Source organism: Chiloscyllium plagiosum, chromosome 27 (assembly GCF_004010195.1).
Source record: "Chiloscyllium plagiosum isolate BGI_BamShark_2017 chromosome 27, ASM401019v2, whole genome shotgun sequence".
NCBI lineage: Eukaryota > Metazoa > Chordata > Chondrichthyes > Orectolobiformes > Hemiscylliidae > Chiloscyllium > Chiloscyllium plagiosum.
The window spans coordinates 4,126,986-4,145,810 of record NC_057736.1 but is presented as its reverse complement, the minus strand read 5'-3'; the positions used below and the strand labels follow the sequence as shown (position 1 = coordinate 4,145,810).

General features: G+C 41.1%; 1 protein-coding gene across 7 annotated transcripts in view; it reads right to left on the bottom strand.

Annotated features, from left to right (window-relative positions):
* LOC122563483 (polycomb protein SCMH1-like) overlaps positions 1–18,825 on the bottom strand; it is a 188,539-nt gene that overhangs the window by 111,617 nt on the left and 58,097 nt on the right. For 3 of the 7 annotated variants that reach the window (XM_043717254.1, XM_043717253.1, XM_043717259.1), the window contains one exon: positions 12,317–12,387. The exons of 3 other annotated variants lie outside the window; for them this stretch is intronic. In XM_043717254.1, the coding sequence (XP_043573189.1) occupies positions 12,317–12,387 (71 nt within the window). Of the gene's footprint in view, positions 1–12,316; positions 12,390–18,825 lie in introns of those variants that run through there. One more of the 7 variants, XM_043717258.1, reaches the window with a different exon arrangement.

The following is an 18,825-nucleotide window of genomic DNA, read 5'->3' as shown; positions in this document are numbered from 1 at the left end:
CTGTTCCCTGGATGCTGCCTGACCTGCTGTGCTGTTCCAGCAATAAAGTTTCAACTTTGATCTCCAGCATCTGCAGACCTCACTTTCTCCTGAAAAGAAACAGCATCTTCTCTTTGCACTGCTGCCTGACATGCATTTCCTTTGTGTACCCCCATGTCTGCCTTCACTTTGGTTTTCCTCAAGTTTAATAATCTGCACGAACCTTCACCCCAGCATGAAACTTCAAAAAAGGTGTAAACCAGCCATATTGAGTGCTTTCAGTCATTTTGATGGGGTGTTCATTTCAGTTCCAGGTTTTGTGAGCTTCAGTCCACGAAAGATTCCACATGTTAAAATCAGACAATGGTCTATTTTTATGAAAGGAACATAGGAACAGGAATAGGCTATTCAGCCCTTAAGCCTGCTCAACCATTCAATGATTAGATTCCCTACAGGCCCTTTAGCCCAATAAGTCCACACCAACCCTCCAAAGGGTATCTCAGACCCATTCCCCTACATTTATCCCTGACTAATGCACTTAACCTACACATCCCTGATCACTATGGGCAATTTAGCAGGGCCAATTCACCTAACCTGCACATCCTTGGACTGTGGGAGGAATCCCACACAGACAGTCACCCGAGGCAGGAATCGAACCTGGGTCCCTGGTGCTGAGAGGCAGCAGTGCTAACCACTGAGCCGCCATGCCACCCAGATCTGATGCCTAATGGCAAATAGCTATATTTGGCCCATTTCCCTTAATTCCTTTGCTAAACAAAATGTGTCTATCTCAGATCTAACAATTGATCCAATATCCATTACCATTTTTGGGAGAGAGTTCCAAAGTTTCAAATCATACTAACTTGTTTAGGCCCATTTGCAACTACCAGGATTATTGAATAAAACTTACTTAATAATTTAGAATGTCAAAATATTTCAAATGCGCTTTTGAATTGTAGGGATTTTAGATTTCAAGCATAAGATGAAGAACTACGGACTTTTTCTTTCTGCTGGTAATGGATAAAGGAATAATATTTGCAGAGACCTTGGAGTGCTCTCCACTCTCTTCAAGATCACTCAGTTCAAACTGAATAGGCAGATGGATCTCGGTTATAATTTATATTTAGACAATGGCACTTCTGATGTACTAGACTGTCAGCCGAGATCACGTGCTTGCGTCCTGTAGTCAGACAGACATTGAAATACTAAAATATTGAAAATAGGAGAAGGAGATGATTTGGCCCTTGCCCAGCATTCAATATGATTGTAACTGATTATCCAACTCAGTCGCCTGTTCCTACTATCTCCCCCATAACCCCTTTAATCCCTTTAGCCCCAAGAACTATATATAACTCCCTCTTGCAGATATTCAATGTTTTAGCCTGGACCAGTTTCTGTGGTAAAGAATTCCACAGGCTCACCATGAAAGAACTTTCCCCCATCTCAGTCCAAAATAGCATATCATGTATCATCAGAAGACTGAGGTGCTCAACGTACATCCTGTTAACCCAAGCAGCAAGTTTTGTATTCTTACTTATTAAAAAGTAAAGCCAGGGATTGTGCAGTTGGTAAGTTGAACTTAGGGCACAGGTATATATTTTTGTTTGGGAATTAGTTTAACTCTGCATTAGTTTTAACAGGATGAAGTATCTTTGTTCGACACATTTAAAATTCTCATTGTTTGTTTCAAATCCCTTTGTGACTTTGCTCCTTCCCATCACTGTTATCTCTGTCAGCTTCATAACCCTCTGACATAACCAGTTCATCCAATGCCATCTGTCCCTGATTTTAATCACTCCAGCTATTGGTAACTCCTGTTTCTTTCAGCATCCTGGGTTCGAAACATCAGAACTCACTCTCTAAACCTCTCAGCTTCTTTTTCCTGCTTGAAGATATTTCTTAAAACCTACCAGTTTGACCAAACCATTTGTCACCTGCCCTCATCTCTATTTGAAATAAAAATCAAAAGAACTGCGGATGCTGTAAGTCAAAGACAGAAACAGAAATTGCTGGAAAAGCTCAGCAGGTCTGGCAGCATCTGTGAAGAGAAATTAAAGTTAATGTTTTGGGTCTGGTTCCGAGGAAGGGTCACTGGACATGAAATGTTAACTTTGATTTCTCTTCACAAATGCTGTCAGACCTGCTGAGCTTTTCTAACAACTCCTATTTTTGTTTCTAATCTCTGTGTGACTGAGTGTCAAATTTTATTTGGTAATACTCCTATTAAGGTTCTTTGACCATTTTACATTAAAGCCACAAGATAAATACAAGTTGAGGGTTCTTGAGGCACAGTTGTAGCGTCCCTACCTCTGGCCAACCTCTTGAAACCTGTGTTCAAGACCCACCTGCTGTAAAAGGTGTCTCATACCACAACAGAACAAATTGATTAAAAATATCTACAAATACACATTGTTAGTGCTATTTTTAAACACTTGTTTTTAAGATTTTTCTGAAGACAGATGGTTTTCAATTGGCTTAAATTGGCAGCAATAAAACAACACTTTGGAATAATAACTTCCGGTTTTCTCTTACTGTATTTAAAATTACCCCAACCCATTTTAAAACTTGCTGATTTTGGTTGTTAAGGCAATCATTGAACCTTCCTTTGAAATGTAGTCCCATTCTTTGAAATGCTGCAATTATTCAGCCAATCAGTTATGAGGAGAGAGGTATGCAAAGAAAGCTCAATAAGGTCACAAAGGAACTGCCAAAGCCAATTGTCAAAGTTATTCTTTTGAATTGTTCTTGGGACTTGGATGTTACTGGCTAGGCCAGTATTTATTGCCCATCCTTAATTGCCCAGAGGGCATTAAGAATCAACCACATTGCTGTGGGTCTGAAGTCACATGTAGGCCAGACAAGAAAAAGATGGTAGATCTCCTTCCCAAAAAGTTCATAAGGGAGTCATGTCAGTCATTGTGACAATTGATAATTGTTCCACAGTCACTTCTGGGCTAGCTTTTAATTCCAAATTTTTTTAAAAACTGAATTTAGAATTTGTGATCTGCCACGGTGGGATTCCATACAGGAAGGTATCTCTGCAGGGATGACATTTCCCCTTGCAGGGGTGTGGGAGGGAGGGGTTTCAGAGGGGTTACAGCCTCAGACTACGTGGTAGGTTATTTCAGACTGAGAGGAGGAGAAATTTCCTCCATTGAGCTGTCGACCACAGACAACTGTGGAGGCCATGTCACTGAATATATTTAAGAAATAGATTTCTAGAATTTGAGGGTCAAAAGGGGGTTTGGGAGTGGGGGTATATCATTGAGATGGAAGATCATTAATGACTTTGTTGAACGGTGGGGTGGGTTTGATGGCCAAATGGCCTACCCTGCTCCTATTTTCTATATTGAAGGGTGTGGTGCTGAAAAAGCACAACAGGTCAGGCAGCATCCAAGAAGCAGAAGAGTCCATGTTTCTGGAATAAGCCCTTCATCAAGAACATTCCTGATGAAGGGCTTATGCCCAAAACATCGATTCTCTTGTTGCTCAGATGCTGCCTGACCTACTCTGCTTTTCCAGCACCACACTTTTTGATTTTGATCTCCAGCATCTGCAGTCCTCACTTTCCCCTATTTTCTGTATGTCTATGAAGCAGTGTTGAACTTAAGTGATGACTGGATTGAGGCAGTGGGAGTAAGAGAAGGTTTGAATTTGGAATTTCCACCTTTTTTGCTAAAGCAAAGGGACATTCCAATAGATCGAGGTGAGTGGGGGTGGTGCTGGGCTCTGTTCGGCTTTCTCCATGCTGTTGACCATCTCTCCATTAGCCTGACTTTCCGATGGGAGTAAAGACAGGAAACAGCATCTCAGGGAAATGAGCTCAAACAGTTTCAGTCCACAGCTCCGTCTGGAACTCAGCCATGAAGTGGAACCAGTGCCTTCAACATCCAAGGATTGTGAAAGGGAAACTTACTTGCTCTGCCTACCCTCAGCACAATCAAGTGGCATTTGTTGTTACCACATGTCTCGGGGCTATGATTGCAAGACAGAATTAGTATCAGTTAGATACACATCACAACCCAGAAGTCACCCACCCTCAGACTCTAAGCTCGGACAAGATTGGGCTCTTTGAGAATGTGCCATTGGACTGGCAGAAGTTAATGCAGTCGTCAGTCAAGCCTAACAGGAGAAAATGGCACAAAATTCTCATAAAAATCACGATTTGCGAATCACTCTCCAAGTATCGATATGGAGTGCAGCTACCTCAGTGGGTTGTAGGACTGCTGGAGGTGAGAGAGATAGGAATCGCTGGTGTGTACAGTTTGGAGTACAGTCCTCCCAATTGAAAGCCTTGACTGATAAGGTCTCAATTGAATTTGGGCTCTGTTATGGCTGATTTAAGGCAAGACTAAATTAAAGCCCCATGTGAAAAAATGCCAGTCTAAATAAACCCATCAGACTGGTAGAAGGTTAAATTGAACTTTGACTCCTTTCTCCTCCAAAGCTATTTCCAATTTGTTAGAAAGAAGCAATTAAGGCAGCACACACAGAAATGACCAAGTTGAAGAACGTTGCTCTCTCAGCCTCTGTGTAGCCATCATTTGGGACCCAAACTTGAGCAACTATCTGGGTCTCCTTCAATTTACAATCAGGCTGTAAATCTCGCTGAGGTAGTGTCTGGGTCCTGCTGAGGAGTTAGTCAGAGTTGGATGGGGTATGGAATGTAGCCAAGTGTGTGAAAAGAAACAAACTCAGAGATGACCCAGAAGATTTTTAATTTTGTGAATTGACAACATCAGCAACAACCCACTGCATCACTCATCTAATCAGAATACAGAGACTCAAGAATAAACACGGCCACCACCAAAACCTACCACACAGGGAACAACTAAGCGAAGGAGAATTCAAACCATTACCGATTAATGATCACATTACACAATTAACAGTGAACCGTAACAATTATGGACTATGAATGTGACAATATACTGCATCCAGAGAATATATTTTTAAAAATCACTCTAATTGCAAACTGAGTTTTGGTTTTATTTGTTACACTCACACTTTGGTGATACAAGAAGGTTTCTGCTCAAAAAAAATCCAACAAGTTAGGAGTGATAAAAGTCAGATTGAAGTGGGGAGTTACAAATCATATTAAAAGTAGCTGCAGCTCGATACTTTGATAAAAGGTACACATTACTAAATCCAGCTTATGTGGGAGTAAGCCAATTTCCCAAAACACTTGCTAAACTGCTGTGAAGCAGTCCACAATTTCATTTTGTCAAGGGTCATTAACCAATCAAGAGTCTGAGTGTATTTGAAATCTGCAAATTGGCTCTCTGTACAAAATAGTCACACCAGCCCATCTCCTGATAAACTCTATCAGATGTTATACCATATTTAGCCATGCAGATTTATTTTTGAACCACTGGCTTGTGATATTTCCAAGAGATTCAAGATGTGCAAACAGAATGTCAAATCATATAATTAAGATTTCAAAAGTGGCTCACTTTTATTTTGAAAAGGCTAAGTTTCTCTGTTTGAATTTTTGTAAAGGTGTCAACAACAAGCTTTAGAGAAATGATAATCTAAAACAAAGGAGAGTAAAAATTCAAAAGAAAAATGATGAAACTCAAGAATTGTACAAGGTCAAACATCACACGACACCAGGCTATAGTACAAAGGTTTATTTGAAATCACAAGCTTTCAGTGCTCTGCTCCTTCATCAGTTATTAACGCCTGAGGAAGGAGTGATGCTCTGAAAGCTTGTGTTTTTAAATAAATCTGTTTTCTACAACTTGGAGCTGTGTGATTTTTGACGTTGTCCAACCTAGTCCAACCCCAGCACTCTGCATCAATAACAGTACCCATTTCTGTAAAGCAATAAACTGTGTCCCTCTGCCATTTCAAAATGCTTATTTTCCCAAGTTGTCAGCCTATCATGATTAACTTTATAACCAGCCTGTCTGTCGGATTTGGCATTCACAAATTAACTGTGGCTTAGTTGAGATGGATCAATCCCTTCATAAGTTCACGAGTTGGTGCGTTTGAAGGTAAATCCACTGGAAAATCAAATGTAAATCCAGGTTCAATCTCTCCCACATCTATTATACCTGCCTTTAGACAATGCTTGTGTAACTTACAACTCACTGAGTACCCATTACCCAGCATTATGAGTGCTAAATACTGGTAAGAAACTTAGAATGAATCAATAATTTTATTGTTACATGTTTTGAGAAAATGCAGTGAAAAGTGTTTTGTTGCCACAGTCCAGAGCCGTTTTGGATTAGAAAATGAATTAAAAAAAAATTATTTAAATAGAGCTTCATCTTCTGCTCAATTGACTGAAAAAATATAAAGGCAGAAAATTAGGAAATAATGTTCAATTTTTACAGTCCTTCTTGTCAAGCACAGGATTTTCTTAAGTTCTCCGAATTTCTGGTCTCCAGGCCACAATAAGTCCCAGTTCCGGCCGATGACCCAAGAGTACCCCATCTGTTATTGTTTTGCCTCGCCAACATCATGAGGAGTCCCTGCTCTGGGCCAACATGCCATGAGCCACTGCTGCAGCTGCTGCCTCACCGACTTCACTATAAGCCCTCCTGCAGTCTCTTCTGTGATGAAAAGGTGGTGAAGAAAAAGTAAAATAAAGACAATGAAAAAGAAAGAGACAGAAGGCTGCAGCCGACTGGGAGCAGATGGGCTCAGGAGCCCAAACGCTACCAACTTTATCGGCGCCGCCATCTTGGAATTGTGATTGGTATTTGTAATCGCATCTAATCAATGTCTTATGGTCTCATTGGGGAGAAAGCAGGAGAATGGGGTTGAAAAACTTATCAGCCATGATTGAATGGCAGAACCGACTCAATGGGCCAAATAGCCTAACTTCTGTCCTTATGTCTTGTGGTCTTTTGCACTGTAGAATTGTGATGTCAGAGTCACACAATATAGCAACAAACCCTTCAGTCTAACTACTCCACGCCAACCATGCTCCCAAATTAAACTAGTCCCACTTTCCTATGCTTGGCCCATATCCCTCCAAACCCTTCCTCTTCATATTCTTATCTGAATGTCTTTTAAATGTTGTAACTTATCAGCATCCACCATATCCTCTCGCAGTTCATTCCACATACAAACCATTCTCTGTGTCATATAGTTGCCCCTCGTGTCCTTAATAAATCTTTGTCCTCTCAGCTTAAAAATATGCCGCCTAGTTTAGAATTCACCCAATCTAGGGAAAAAAACCTTTGTTATTCATCTTATCTATACTGCTCATGATTTTATAAACTTCCATAAGGTCACCCCACAGCCTCTTATGTTCCAGTGAAAGATGCCCCAGCCTGTCCAGTTTCTCTTTATAATTCAAACCTTCCATTACCAGCGACATCCTGGTAAATCTTTTCTGAACGCTCTCCAATTTAATAATATCCTTCCTATAGCAGGGCAACCAGAACTGCACACAGTACTCCAGAAGAGGCCTCACCAACATCCTGTATAACCTCAACATGGTGTCCCAACTCCTACACTCAAAGATTTCAGCAATGAATACAAGCATGCTAAACACCTTTGTAACCAACCTGTCTACAAAGAATTATGTACCTGAACCCTTAGGTCTCTCTGTTCTACAACACCACTCAGGGCTCTACCATTAATTGTATAAGCCCTGCCCTTGTTTGTTTTACCAAAATGGAATACTTCATATTTATCCAAATTAAATTCTATCTGCCAGTCCTCAGCCCAATTGTTCAAGATCTCTTTATAATCTTATATAATCTTCTTCACTGTCCACTGTACCACCAATTTTGGCGTCATCTGCAAACTTGCTAACCATGCCTCCTATATTCTCATCCAAATTGCTTATGTAAATGACAAACAAAAGTGGACTCTGTACCAAAACATGTGGAATACTGCTGGTCACAGGCCTCCAATCTGAAAAATCCTCCATCACCTCCCTCTGTCTCCTGCCATCAAGCCAATTTTGTATCCAATTGGCAAGCTCTCCCTAAATTTCATGTGATCTAACTTTACTAATTAGTCTACCATGCAGAAACTTGCCAAAAGTTTTACTAAAGTCCATGTAAACAATGTCTACTGCTCTGCCCTCCTCAATCTTTTTGGTTACTTCATTAAAAAAATTCAATCAAGTTTGTAAGAAATGATTTCCTTCACACAAAACCATGCTGACTCGTCTTAATTATTCCTTGTCTCTCCAAATGCATGTAAATCCTATCTTTCAGAACCACCTCTAACAACTTACCCAAAACCGAGGTCAGGCTCACAGATCTACAATTCCCAGGCTTCTCCTTACAGCTTTTCTTAAATAAAGGCACAACGTTAGCCTCCAATCCTCTAGCACCTCACCTACAGTTAGAGACGGCTAGAAAACCACAATTTCTTCCCTAACTTTCCACAACATTCTGGGATACACTTGATCAGGTCCTGGAGATTTATCCAGGTTTATATTTTCTAAGACCTCCAGCACTTCCTCTTCTGTAATGTGACCTGTTTTCAAAACATTAATGTTGATTTCCCTGAGTTCTCGAGATTCCATTTCTTTCTCCGCAGTCAAAGCTGATGCAAAATATTCATTCATATCTCTCCCATCTCCTGAAGTCCAACACATAGATGACCTTGTTGAACTTAAGGGGCCCTATTCTCTCCCTATTGCTCTTTATTTACCTATAGCATCTTTTCGGATTATCCTTAACCTTTTCTGCCAAAGGTATCTCATATCCCCTTCTTGCCCTCCTGATAAGAATGCACCTTCAATCTCTTCAAGAGATTCATTTGATTCAGTTGTCTGTAACTAATATACGTTCAAGATGTACTTGAATTCTGATGCTTTCAAGATGGATTGACTGAATTACAAGATCTGCCTTTACAATTCTTAAGCATTAATATTCTTGCACCATTCTGAACAACAGGCTGTATTTAGTCCACAGCTGTCTAATAATCGAAAACATTGCACAACCTTAAGTCCTGGTGGATCATATCGATTGACCTAAGAAAGATATTTCGAGAATGTGAAAAAAAGGCTTCAGGTCATATTAATGTGAAGAAATGAAAGAACTGCCTGGAAAGCATTGAAGACACGCAGAAATAAGGTGAAACATTACCTCAGGCCAATCCCAATCAGAATTTCAACACTAAGTAATTTAGATGACTAGAGTTGTCTGAAGTTGGCTCATTCTGAAACTATTAAGGCAGCAGTGAATCACCCCATGCAAGCATTCCAAATTCCTTTTGTCACATGTGCAGGAGTTTACAGCAAGCATTGCAGGGTGCTCACACAATCGCTTAACTTCTGTTTCAGTGTACAGGCCACAGCGATAAAAGTACTCAATCAGTAAAGGTGATTAATATTTGCTGACCTTCCTTCCATCATAAGGTCAGAAGTCGGGATGTTGATATTTGTACAATGTTATTCACCCTTTGTAACTCCTCAGATACTGAAATGTCTGTGTCTATCGTCAACAAACTTTGAACAATATCCAAGCTTTAGGTGATAAATTGCATGTAGCATTCATGTCACACAATTGCCAGGCAATGACTATCTCCAACAAGAGAGAATTTAACCACTGAGTTTCGACATTCAATGGCATTACCATCTCCATGACTATCAACATTGACTAGAAAGTGAACTGGGCCAGCCATAGAAGTATTGTGGCTACAAAAGCAGGTCAGAGCCTGGGACAAACATAGACAATGCTGTAAAAATTCAGCAGGTCTGGCAGCATCCAGAAACAAGGTATTTTCTTCTCTCCATAGATGCTACCTGGCCTGCTGATTTTCTCCAGCAATTCTCTGTGTTTGTTTCAGATTTCCAGTATCCACAGTATTTGGCTTTCATCAGGGGGTTAGGAATACTGCAGCAAATAACTCACCTCCTAACTTCCCACAGCCTGTCCACTATCTCAAAGGCAAATGTCAGGAGGGTGATGAAATACTCCCCACTTACCTAGATGAGCGCAGCCCCAACAACACTCAAGAAGCTTGACATCATCAGTCTGAAGCTTAATTGGGACAACATCCACAAACATTCAACTTCACCATCAATGCACAGTAGCAGTAGTGTGTACTATATACAAGATGCACTACAGTTTCTTACCCAAGGCTTCTCTGACAGCACCTTCCAAACCCACAACCATTAGCATCTAGAAAGCCAAGGGCAGCAGATGCATGAGGGCATCACTACCTGGAAGTTTCTCTCCAAGCCACTCACTATCCTAACTTGGAATAAAGTGCACTGTTGCTCCTTCAATGTCACTGGGTCAGAATCGTGAAATGCCCTCCACCACATGGATTACACCACAAGAAGGCAGCTCACCACCACCTTCTCAAGGGCAACATGGAATGGGCAATAAATGCTGGTCCAGCCAGGTAATGTCCATATCCTGTGAGTAAATATTAAAAACAAAATCCTTTTTAAGTACCATAACCCATCTCCATTGACTAAATTAGATGTAGCTTCATCTGATGTATCTGATTTCAAACCAATAAAACAATAGCTTGTGCAGTGCTTTAACATACTGAAGCAATAAGAGCATTATGAAACAAAACTGAACTGAGCCGCATATGAAAATATTAAGCAGATGACCAAAACTTTGGTCAAGGAGAATATGTTTAAGTTGGACACTACAAATAAATTTGTGATCATTACACGCTGAACTAGTGCATACACACATGCAGACTGTAAAATCACTATAGTTCACTCATTGGCTTGTGTAAAAGGATTTGATTTATGTTTAAACCACAAATGTGAAGCTGAAGGTTTTACAGATTTCAAGTTTATTTTTACAGTTTGATGATCTTAGAGACTATGTTTCCTTGTTATTGGACTCATAGAGCCATAGAGATGTACAGCATGGAAACAGACCCTTCGGACTGTTCCCAATCCCAACCAATTTTACATCTCCCATTCTTATTTCCGTTCACCAATTAAGTTTCTTCTCCCCAGCCCCCCCACCCCCCCCCTCCCCTCCCCCATTTATCTCTCCATCCTGGAGGCTCCCTGCCTTCATTCCTGATGAAGGGCTCTTGCCCGAAATATCGATTTTCCTGCTCCTCGGATGCTGCCTGACCTGCTGTGCTTTTTCAGCACCACACTGATCTAAACTCTGGTTTCCAGCATCTGCAATCCTCATTTTTGTCCAATTAAGTTTCTTGCTCAGTTTACTTACTAGAAATAGATTTATTTATTTATTCTTTCATTCTTGTGGGTTTCACCAGCATTTGTTGTCCATTCCTAACACAGGATGGTGTGTGATTCAAAAGGGAATTCACAGATGGCCATGTTCCTATGCACCGCCTGCCTTTGTCGTTCCATGTGAACAGAGGACGTTGGCTTGGAAGATGCTCTGAAATAAACCTTGGCGACTTCCTGCAGTGGATCTTGTAGATGGTACACACTGATGCCACTGTGCTCTGGTGGTTGGTGGACTGAATATTCACATTGGTGGATGGAATGGCAATCAAATATCTGGTAATTGGTTCAAACTCAGTGGACCCAAAGCAAGGAAGCAGCAAGTAGGGTTTGGCTGGGATGCTTGAGACCAGTTGGAGCTAGGAAATAGATGGCTGTGATTATATATTAATTAAGGGGTAACTGTGTGAGCATTTGACTGGGTGCATATGTGGAGAGCAGGAGCCCGACTGAGACACAGTGGTAATGTCCATACCTCTGGACCAGGAGGCTCAATTTCAAGTCCCACCCGCTCTAGTGGTGTGTAACAGCATTAATGTCAACAAAGAACTGCAGATGCTGGAGACCTGAAACAAAACCATAAGTCGCTGGAGAAGACTTGAAGAGTTACTGGACTCAAGACGTTAACTCTGTTTCTCTCTCCACAGATGCTGCCAGACCTGCTGAGGTTCTCCAGCAATTTGTGTTTTTGAGTGTTATAACATGTCTATAGCAAATGGTATACAGAAAGGGGCAGCAAGTAATCAGGTTTTCTTGGAGTTTGTGAATGCGATGGATTAAAACTGATTAGAAAAGTATACGGCTGCAGTCTAGCTAACAATCACTTAATGAGTGGGATTTAATATTCCAACCTCCTTTCTTTATGCTAAGTATGATTCCATCCAGTGAGGACTTATCCCCCGATTCCTTTTAATCTTAATTAATTTCTCATTATCACCCAAAATCTTTTGCATAATTGAACAGAATCAAATAATAATTCAGCACCCTTCTGAGATCAAATGAAAGGCACATCATAGTCTTACTGAGATATCACTGATGACCAAACAGATATCAATTATGGCTCACTTCACTCATTTTCATAATTAACATCATACATTGTAAGAGGTAGCATTTGCCGATTTTCCCTGTGAATGCCACAACCTCAACTCGATACAAATTATCACAGCACTAAAATGAAATAAAAGCCTATTTCACCTGCTTAAAGCAATGGGGAGGGGCAGCAACAGCACCTGTCTCCTTAAGGTATTTGTCCCAACTGAAATGACCTGAAAGCAGAAATAAAATGGTGAGTAAATTAAATTCAACAACAACAAAAAGGAAAGAAAAATGGGAAGGAAACATTATTTAGTCTACAAGTTCCCAAATCTAGTCACAAACTCGTAAATTCAGAAGTAGACTTTGTGCTTCCTTCAGTATAATAGGATCAAAAACCATTTTGGAAAGTTTCCCTTAAAAAAGGGCTCCATTTGTTTCCATCGACTCCTCTGTTAACAGACCTGGTGTGTGTGTTCAGTGTTTACTTATTTAGAGAATCCAGCCAGAAGCAAAGACTGCAGTATAACTGCATCAGTACCTCGTGAATAGTGAGTAATCGATCTAAAATTGACACGGGGGCTGAGATCAAACTGGGCTCATAACCTGACATATCACTTGCAATTCAAAATATTTGAGAAACACCGAAATAGTAGATCAGCATTTTAGAAAAAATATACAGAAAGGTCGAGGAGAATTGGCAGAGAGACCCCACAGTAGATTTCATCAGACAGACCAAGTTAAAATATTACTGAAACAAGCTAAGAATTTTGATATTGATTCACTGACAATACAACCAGATATGACTGTTTGCTTTAATCTTGGTTTTGCCAATTTTTCTTTACAAGTCACTGCACCATCAAAACTAATGCAGATCGGAGCTGGGTGACACAAAACCATAAACATTTTTATTATGTCCTGAATTATTATTGGTTCAGAACACAGAAAAAAATGGTGGTTCACTGCTACAACTGTTGAACACGGGGATTGTTGCAGGGAACAAAAATCTAATATACTGCTTCCATGAACAAATCCATTCCAAGTCCATTCCAAATGCAGGTTGGATTAAAAAGGAATATTTTCAGTTTTAGTTGTGGCTGAACTACAGAAAAAAATTACATTTAATGACACAGAGCTACTGTTTATCTGGACAGAGACACATATTTGTGACGCTATTGCCTGAAGACAATATCTACCAGTTTGAAAATCAAATTAAAATCCATTAAAGTTTAAACTTTTAAATAGATACATGCTCATAAAATCAGTGGATTACCAGCCAGCTGGTTTAAGATACTTTACTCCATGATAATCCAACAGACTGAAGGTAATAAATGGTTGGAAGATTAATTTGAATTTGTTGCCAATTGCTATCAATAGATACATTCTCTACTTTCAAGTCTTCCACAAATGATTGTACAACCATTGTACAACCATGCTGCATTTCTGATTAGCATCAAATCTGAGTGTTAAAATTGTTGCTCTCTTCGAAATTTTGAATTCTTGTCTCTGCAGTAATGAATGCAAGGTGAAATGGTTTGACTATGTAACTTTCATTTCAGCCATTATTATTCGCTCATCAAGACATGCTCGAGGTCTTTTTGGACAAAAACATTCTTATCGGTGTTCAAATTTAGATCAATCCTTCACACAGTGAGTGGCTCATGTCTGGAATACACTGACTCAAAGTGTGGTGGAGGCATTCAAGAGGGCACAAGATGCTTATTTGAATGGAAAGAATAAGCAGATTATGGAGAAAAGACACTGAGGCACTAAAGGATATGGGGGATGAGACAGAAATACAGAATTCAAAGCACACGCACGTTAGCCATGACCTTATTGAATGACAGAACTGGTTTGAGATTTTCTTCTACTCTTATTGTGTATGTTCAGAAAGCAAGTGCAAACATGATGAGCAGACTGGCTTCTTTCTGCAATACTATGAGTCCTTTAAATTGATGGCATTTTTGTGGCCATTTTTATGATGGTAGTATTGATGACAGTGTCTTCAATCATTTCGACCTCAAACTTGGATCTCACTGAACCTCACCATCTCTCTTCTTCTTCCATCAAGATGTCTGTACAAACCAATCCCTTAAACCATGGGCTGGATTTGATAGTTGCCTGCTGGCAGGATTGAAAGTCCAGGGTGGAGGGTGGAGGGTGGAGGGGGGGGGGGGGGGGGGGGGGGGGGGGGGCAGCAGAGCAGAAACAGTGTTATTCATCCATTGGATGTAGGGGTCACTGGCACTTCAAGCATTTCTTGCCCACCTGGCGTTGCAAGTCCCTTGCATTGTTGTGGATCTGGAAACACATGCAGGTGACGACCATAAGGCCATGAGTGAACTGGGTGGGTTCTTCAGATAATTGACATGGTCATCGTTAGATACTTAATTCCAGATTTTGATTGAATTCAAATTCCACCACCTGGCAATGTCCCCATATGTTACCTACCTCTCTAGATTAATGGTCTAACAATGACACCATGGGTCACTACCTCTACTGGAATGGTGTCACAAAGTCTAGTCAGTGGCTTCCCATAAGACATATAAGCAGAAATTAGGCCATTCGGTCCATTGAGTCTGCTCCGCCATTCAATCCTGGCTGATAAGTTTCTCAACTCCATTCTCCTGCTTTCTCCCCATAACCTTTGATTTGTTTGACAATCAAGAACTTATCAATCTCTGTCTTAAATATGCTCAATGACCTGGCCTCCACAACCTTCTGTGGCAGTGAATCCCACAGATTCCCCACTCTCCGGCTGAAGAAATTTCTCGTTATCTCCGCTCTAAAAGGTCTTCCCTTTACTCTAAGGCTGTGCCCTCGGGTCCGAGTCTCTCCTACCAATGGAAACATCTTCCCAACATCCACTCTGTCCAGGCCATTCAGTATTCTATTGATTTCAATTAGATCCCCTCCAATCCTTCTAAACCCCACCAAGTATAGACCCAGAGTCCTCAAACATTTCTCATATGTTAAGCCTTTTATTCCTGGGATTATTCTCGTGTATCTCCTCTGGACCTGTCACTCCCTTGTCCACCTCGAACCTGTCTAAAACTTTTAGGGAGGGACCTTGTGCTAACTGAAGATCTTTAACAGCCTATGAATCATCAACTTAAGGCCTCAGCATACCCATGCCAGTCTTTTCTCAGCAGGAAGCCAGCCAGCTTTACCTACACAGACTGATTTAGGACAAAACGTGAGGGAAACCTTCCTTTGCAGGTTTCCCAGAGGTGTGTCATGCGTAACCCTTTCGAAGCCATTCTCCTGTAACCATTAGCCCTCCTCTCTGACCTTTTCAACTCACAAACCCCAAACAACTCTGCTTGGCGGGATTCAGCCACACTGACTACAATGTGGCAAAAAAAGGCAGCTCACCACTAAAGGACAATTCAGCATGTGCAATAAATCGTAGCTAGCAAGCTCCAGGTCAATCTATCAAATTACAATTAAGCAGCTTCCAGAAGAATTGGCACTTCTGAATTGCTACATAAGAACAAGTTTACAGTCAACTCTTCAATAACAAGTTGCCAATTCAAATGTTTTCCCGATTTCATGCCAGTCATTGCCAAGGCTAATGGAACCGTGTTAAATAGAAGGTCTTATTTCATAGGAACTCATGTAACATCTCAAACACATACAGTCCATTCTTTCACTAAACAGTCAACTCTGATTGCAAATTCCAACTAGAAACTTGGGCAGCTCTCAAAAGCCTTCTTGGAAAAAATGCCAAGTTAGAATTAAAAACAGAAAGCCTTAGAGAAACTCAGTAGATCTGGCAGCATCTGCGGAGACAGAAGGCAGATGCTTCAAGTCCAGTATGACCCCTGTTCAGACCTGAAAAATGACAGTTTTTAATGCAGTTAACAGATGGGGAGGTGGAGCAAGTGGAACAGATTGAGACTATACCCACAGCGAAAGACAAAGGCAGTGGACATGGTGGTGAAGGAGACCGAGAGATCTAAGTTGAGTGTTAATAGTAGCTGTGTAAAGGAGAGCTGGGCTGTTGATAGTAAAGGAGAAAGTGAGGACTGCAGATGCTGGAGATCAGAGTCAAAAATGTGGTGCTGGAAAAGCAAAGCAGAACAGGCAGCATCAGAATGATTCCTGATGAAGGGCTTATGCCCAAAATGTCAATTCTCCTGCTTCTCAGATGCTGCCTGACCTGCTGTGCTTTTCCAGCACCGCACTATCCACTTGTTGATAGCAAAGCCAACAAGCCACAACACTGATACGGTGGGGGATGTAAGAAAATTGGAAGTTAGAGGTCATACTCTGAAGTTGTGGAACTCATTATTGAACCCTAGAGGCTTTAAGAGTATAAGCACAAAATGAGGGATCATTCCTCTAACTTGTATTGTACTTCATTGGAGGGCTGACCTAGGGCAAGATAGAAGGTTGTACATTTCCAAAAACTGTTAATATATTGTTCCTGCCTTCAATGCTCACTTTACCAGCTCCGGGACCTAGTCAAAACCCTTCAGAATCTGAAGTCAGGTGATTAAAGTTTTATTTAACTCCTGAGTGTATTGGTACAAAGGTTGCACAACCACAATGGGCACTCAACACAAAGTAGCAGCTAACCACAGCCAAGCTCCAGAGACCATCTGATTCCGGTTTTATTTCAAGGTTTTGAAAGGGGTGCAGAGGAGATTATAACAGAACAATTCCAGGGATGAGGGGTTATGGTTACATTGATGAAGCGCAGAAACTGAAGTTGTGAAGAAAAGGTGCTCAACATTATGAAGGATTTAGATGGTGCAACAATGAGAAACTGCTCCCAAAAGCTGAAGGGCAGAAGGGGACTGAAAAAGAACTGAATGAAGACTCAAGGTAAAACGATACAATTCATCATTAAAAAAAGTTAGAATTTGGAATGCATCACTTAATACTGCGGTTAGTCATTCAAAAAGAACTCAATAAAGTATTGAAAGAGAAAATAAATTGCAGTGAGGGGCATGAATTGGATAAATAGACAAAGTCTTTTCCCTGGGGTCAGGGAGTCCAGAACTAGAGGGCATAGGTTTAGGGTGAGAGGGGAAAGATATAAAAGAGACCTAAGGGTCAATGTTTTCACGCAGAGGGTGGTACGTATATGGAATGAGCTGTCAGAGGAAGTGGTGGAGGCTGAAACAATTGCAACATTTAAGAGACATATGAATAGGAAGGGTTTGGAGGGATATGGGCCAGGTGCTGGCAGGTGAGACGAGATTAGGTTGGGATATCTGGTCGGCATGGACAGGTTGGACCGAAGAGTCTGTTTCCATGCTGTACATCTCTATGACTCTATGAATACAGGGAAAGTGTGAGGAAATGGGGCTAAATAATTTGACTTGATTCAATTTGATTTATTACTATCATGTGGACTGAGGTATAGTGAAAAGTGTTGTCTTATGTGCTTTACAGGCAGATTGTACAATACTAGTACATCAGGGTAACAGAACAGAGTGTAGGATTTACGGTGTTACAGAGACTGAGAAGGTGCAGACTGAGATCAAAGTTAAAAATCACACAACACCAGGTTATAGTCCAACAGGTTGAATTGGAAGCACACTGGCTTTCAGAGCGCCGCTCCTTCATCAGGTGATTGTTCTGATGAAGGAGCGTCGCTCCGAAAGCCAGTGTGCTTCCAATTCAACCTGTTGGACTATAACCTGGTGTTGTGTGATTTTTAACTTTGTACACCCCAGTCCAACACCGGCATCTCCAAATCAGGCAGAGATCAACAGTAACATTAAAGAGGTCTATTCAAAACTCTGATAACAGCGGGGAGGAAGCTGTTCTGGAATCTGTTCATACATGTATACAAACCTTAATATCTTCTGCCTGACAGAAGAGGGTAGAAGAAAGCATAACCAGGATGGGAGGATCTTTGATTATATTGATTGTTCTCCTGAGGCAGCAGAATGTATAGATGGAGCCAATGGATGGGAGGTTGGTTTGTGTGATGGACTGGGCTGTGTTCACAACTCTCTGTAGTTCCTTTTGGTCTTGGGTAAAGCTGTGATGCTTTCTACGCTGCATCTATAAAAATTGGTAAGCGTCTTTAAGGACATTCTGAATTTCCTTAGCCTCCTGAGGAAGTAGAGTGGTTGTTGTGGTTCTGTTCGCCGAGCTGGAAGTTTTTGTTGCAAACATTTCGTCCCCTGGCTAGGCGACATCATCAGTGCTTGGGAGCCTCCTGCGAAGCGCTTCTTTGATGTTTCCTCCGGTGTTTATAGTGGTCTGTCCCTGCCGCTTCCGGTTGTCAGTTTCAGCTGTCCGCTGTAGTGGTTGGTATATTGGGTCCAGGCCGACGTGTTTGTTGATGGAGTTTGTGGATGAATGCCATGCCTCTAGGAATTCCCTGGCTGTTCTCTGTCTGGCTTGCCCTATAATGGTAGTGTTGTCCCAGTCGAATTCATGTTGCTTGTTGTCTGCGTGTGTGGCTACTAAGGATAGCTGGTCGTGTCGTTTCGTGGCTAGTTGATGTTCATGTATGCAGATTGTTAGCTGTCTTCCTGATTGTCCTATATAGTGTTTTTTAGGACTGCACAAAACACTATATAGGACAAACAGGAAGACAGCTAACAATCCGCATACATGAACATCAACTAGCCACGAAACGACACGACCAGCTATCCTTAGTAGCCACACACGCAGACAACAAGCAACATGAATTCGACTGAGACAAC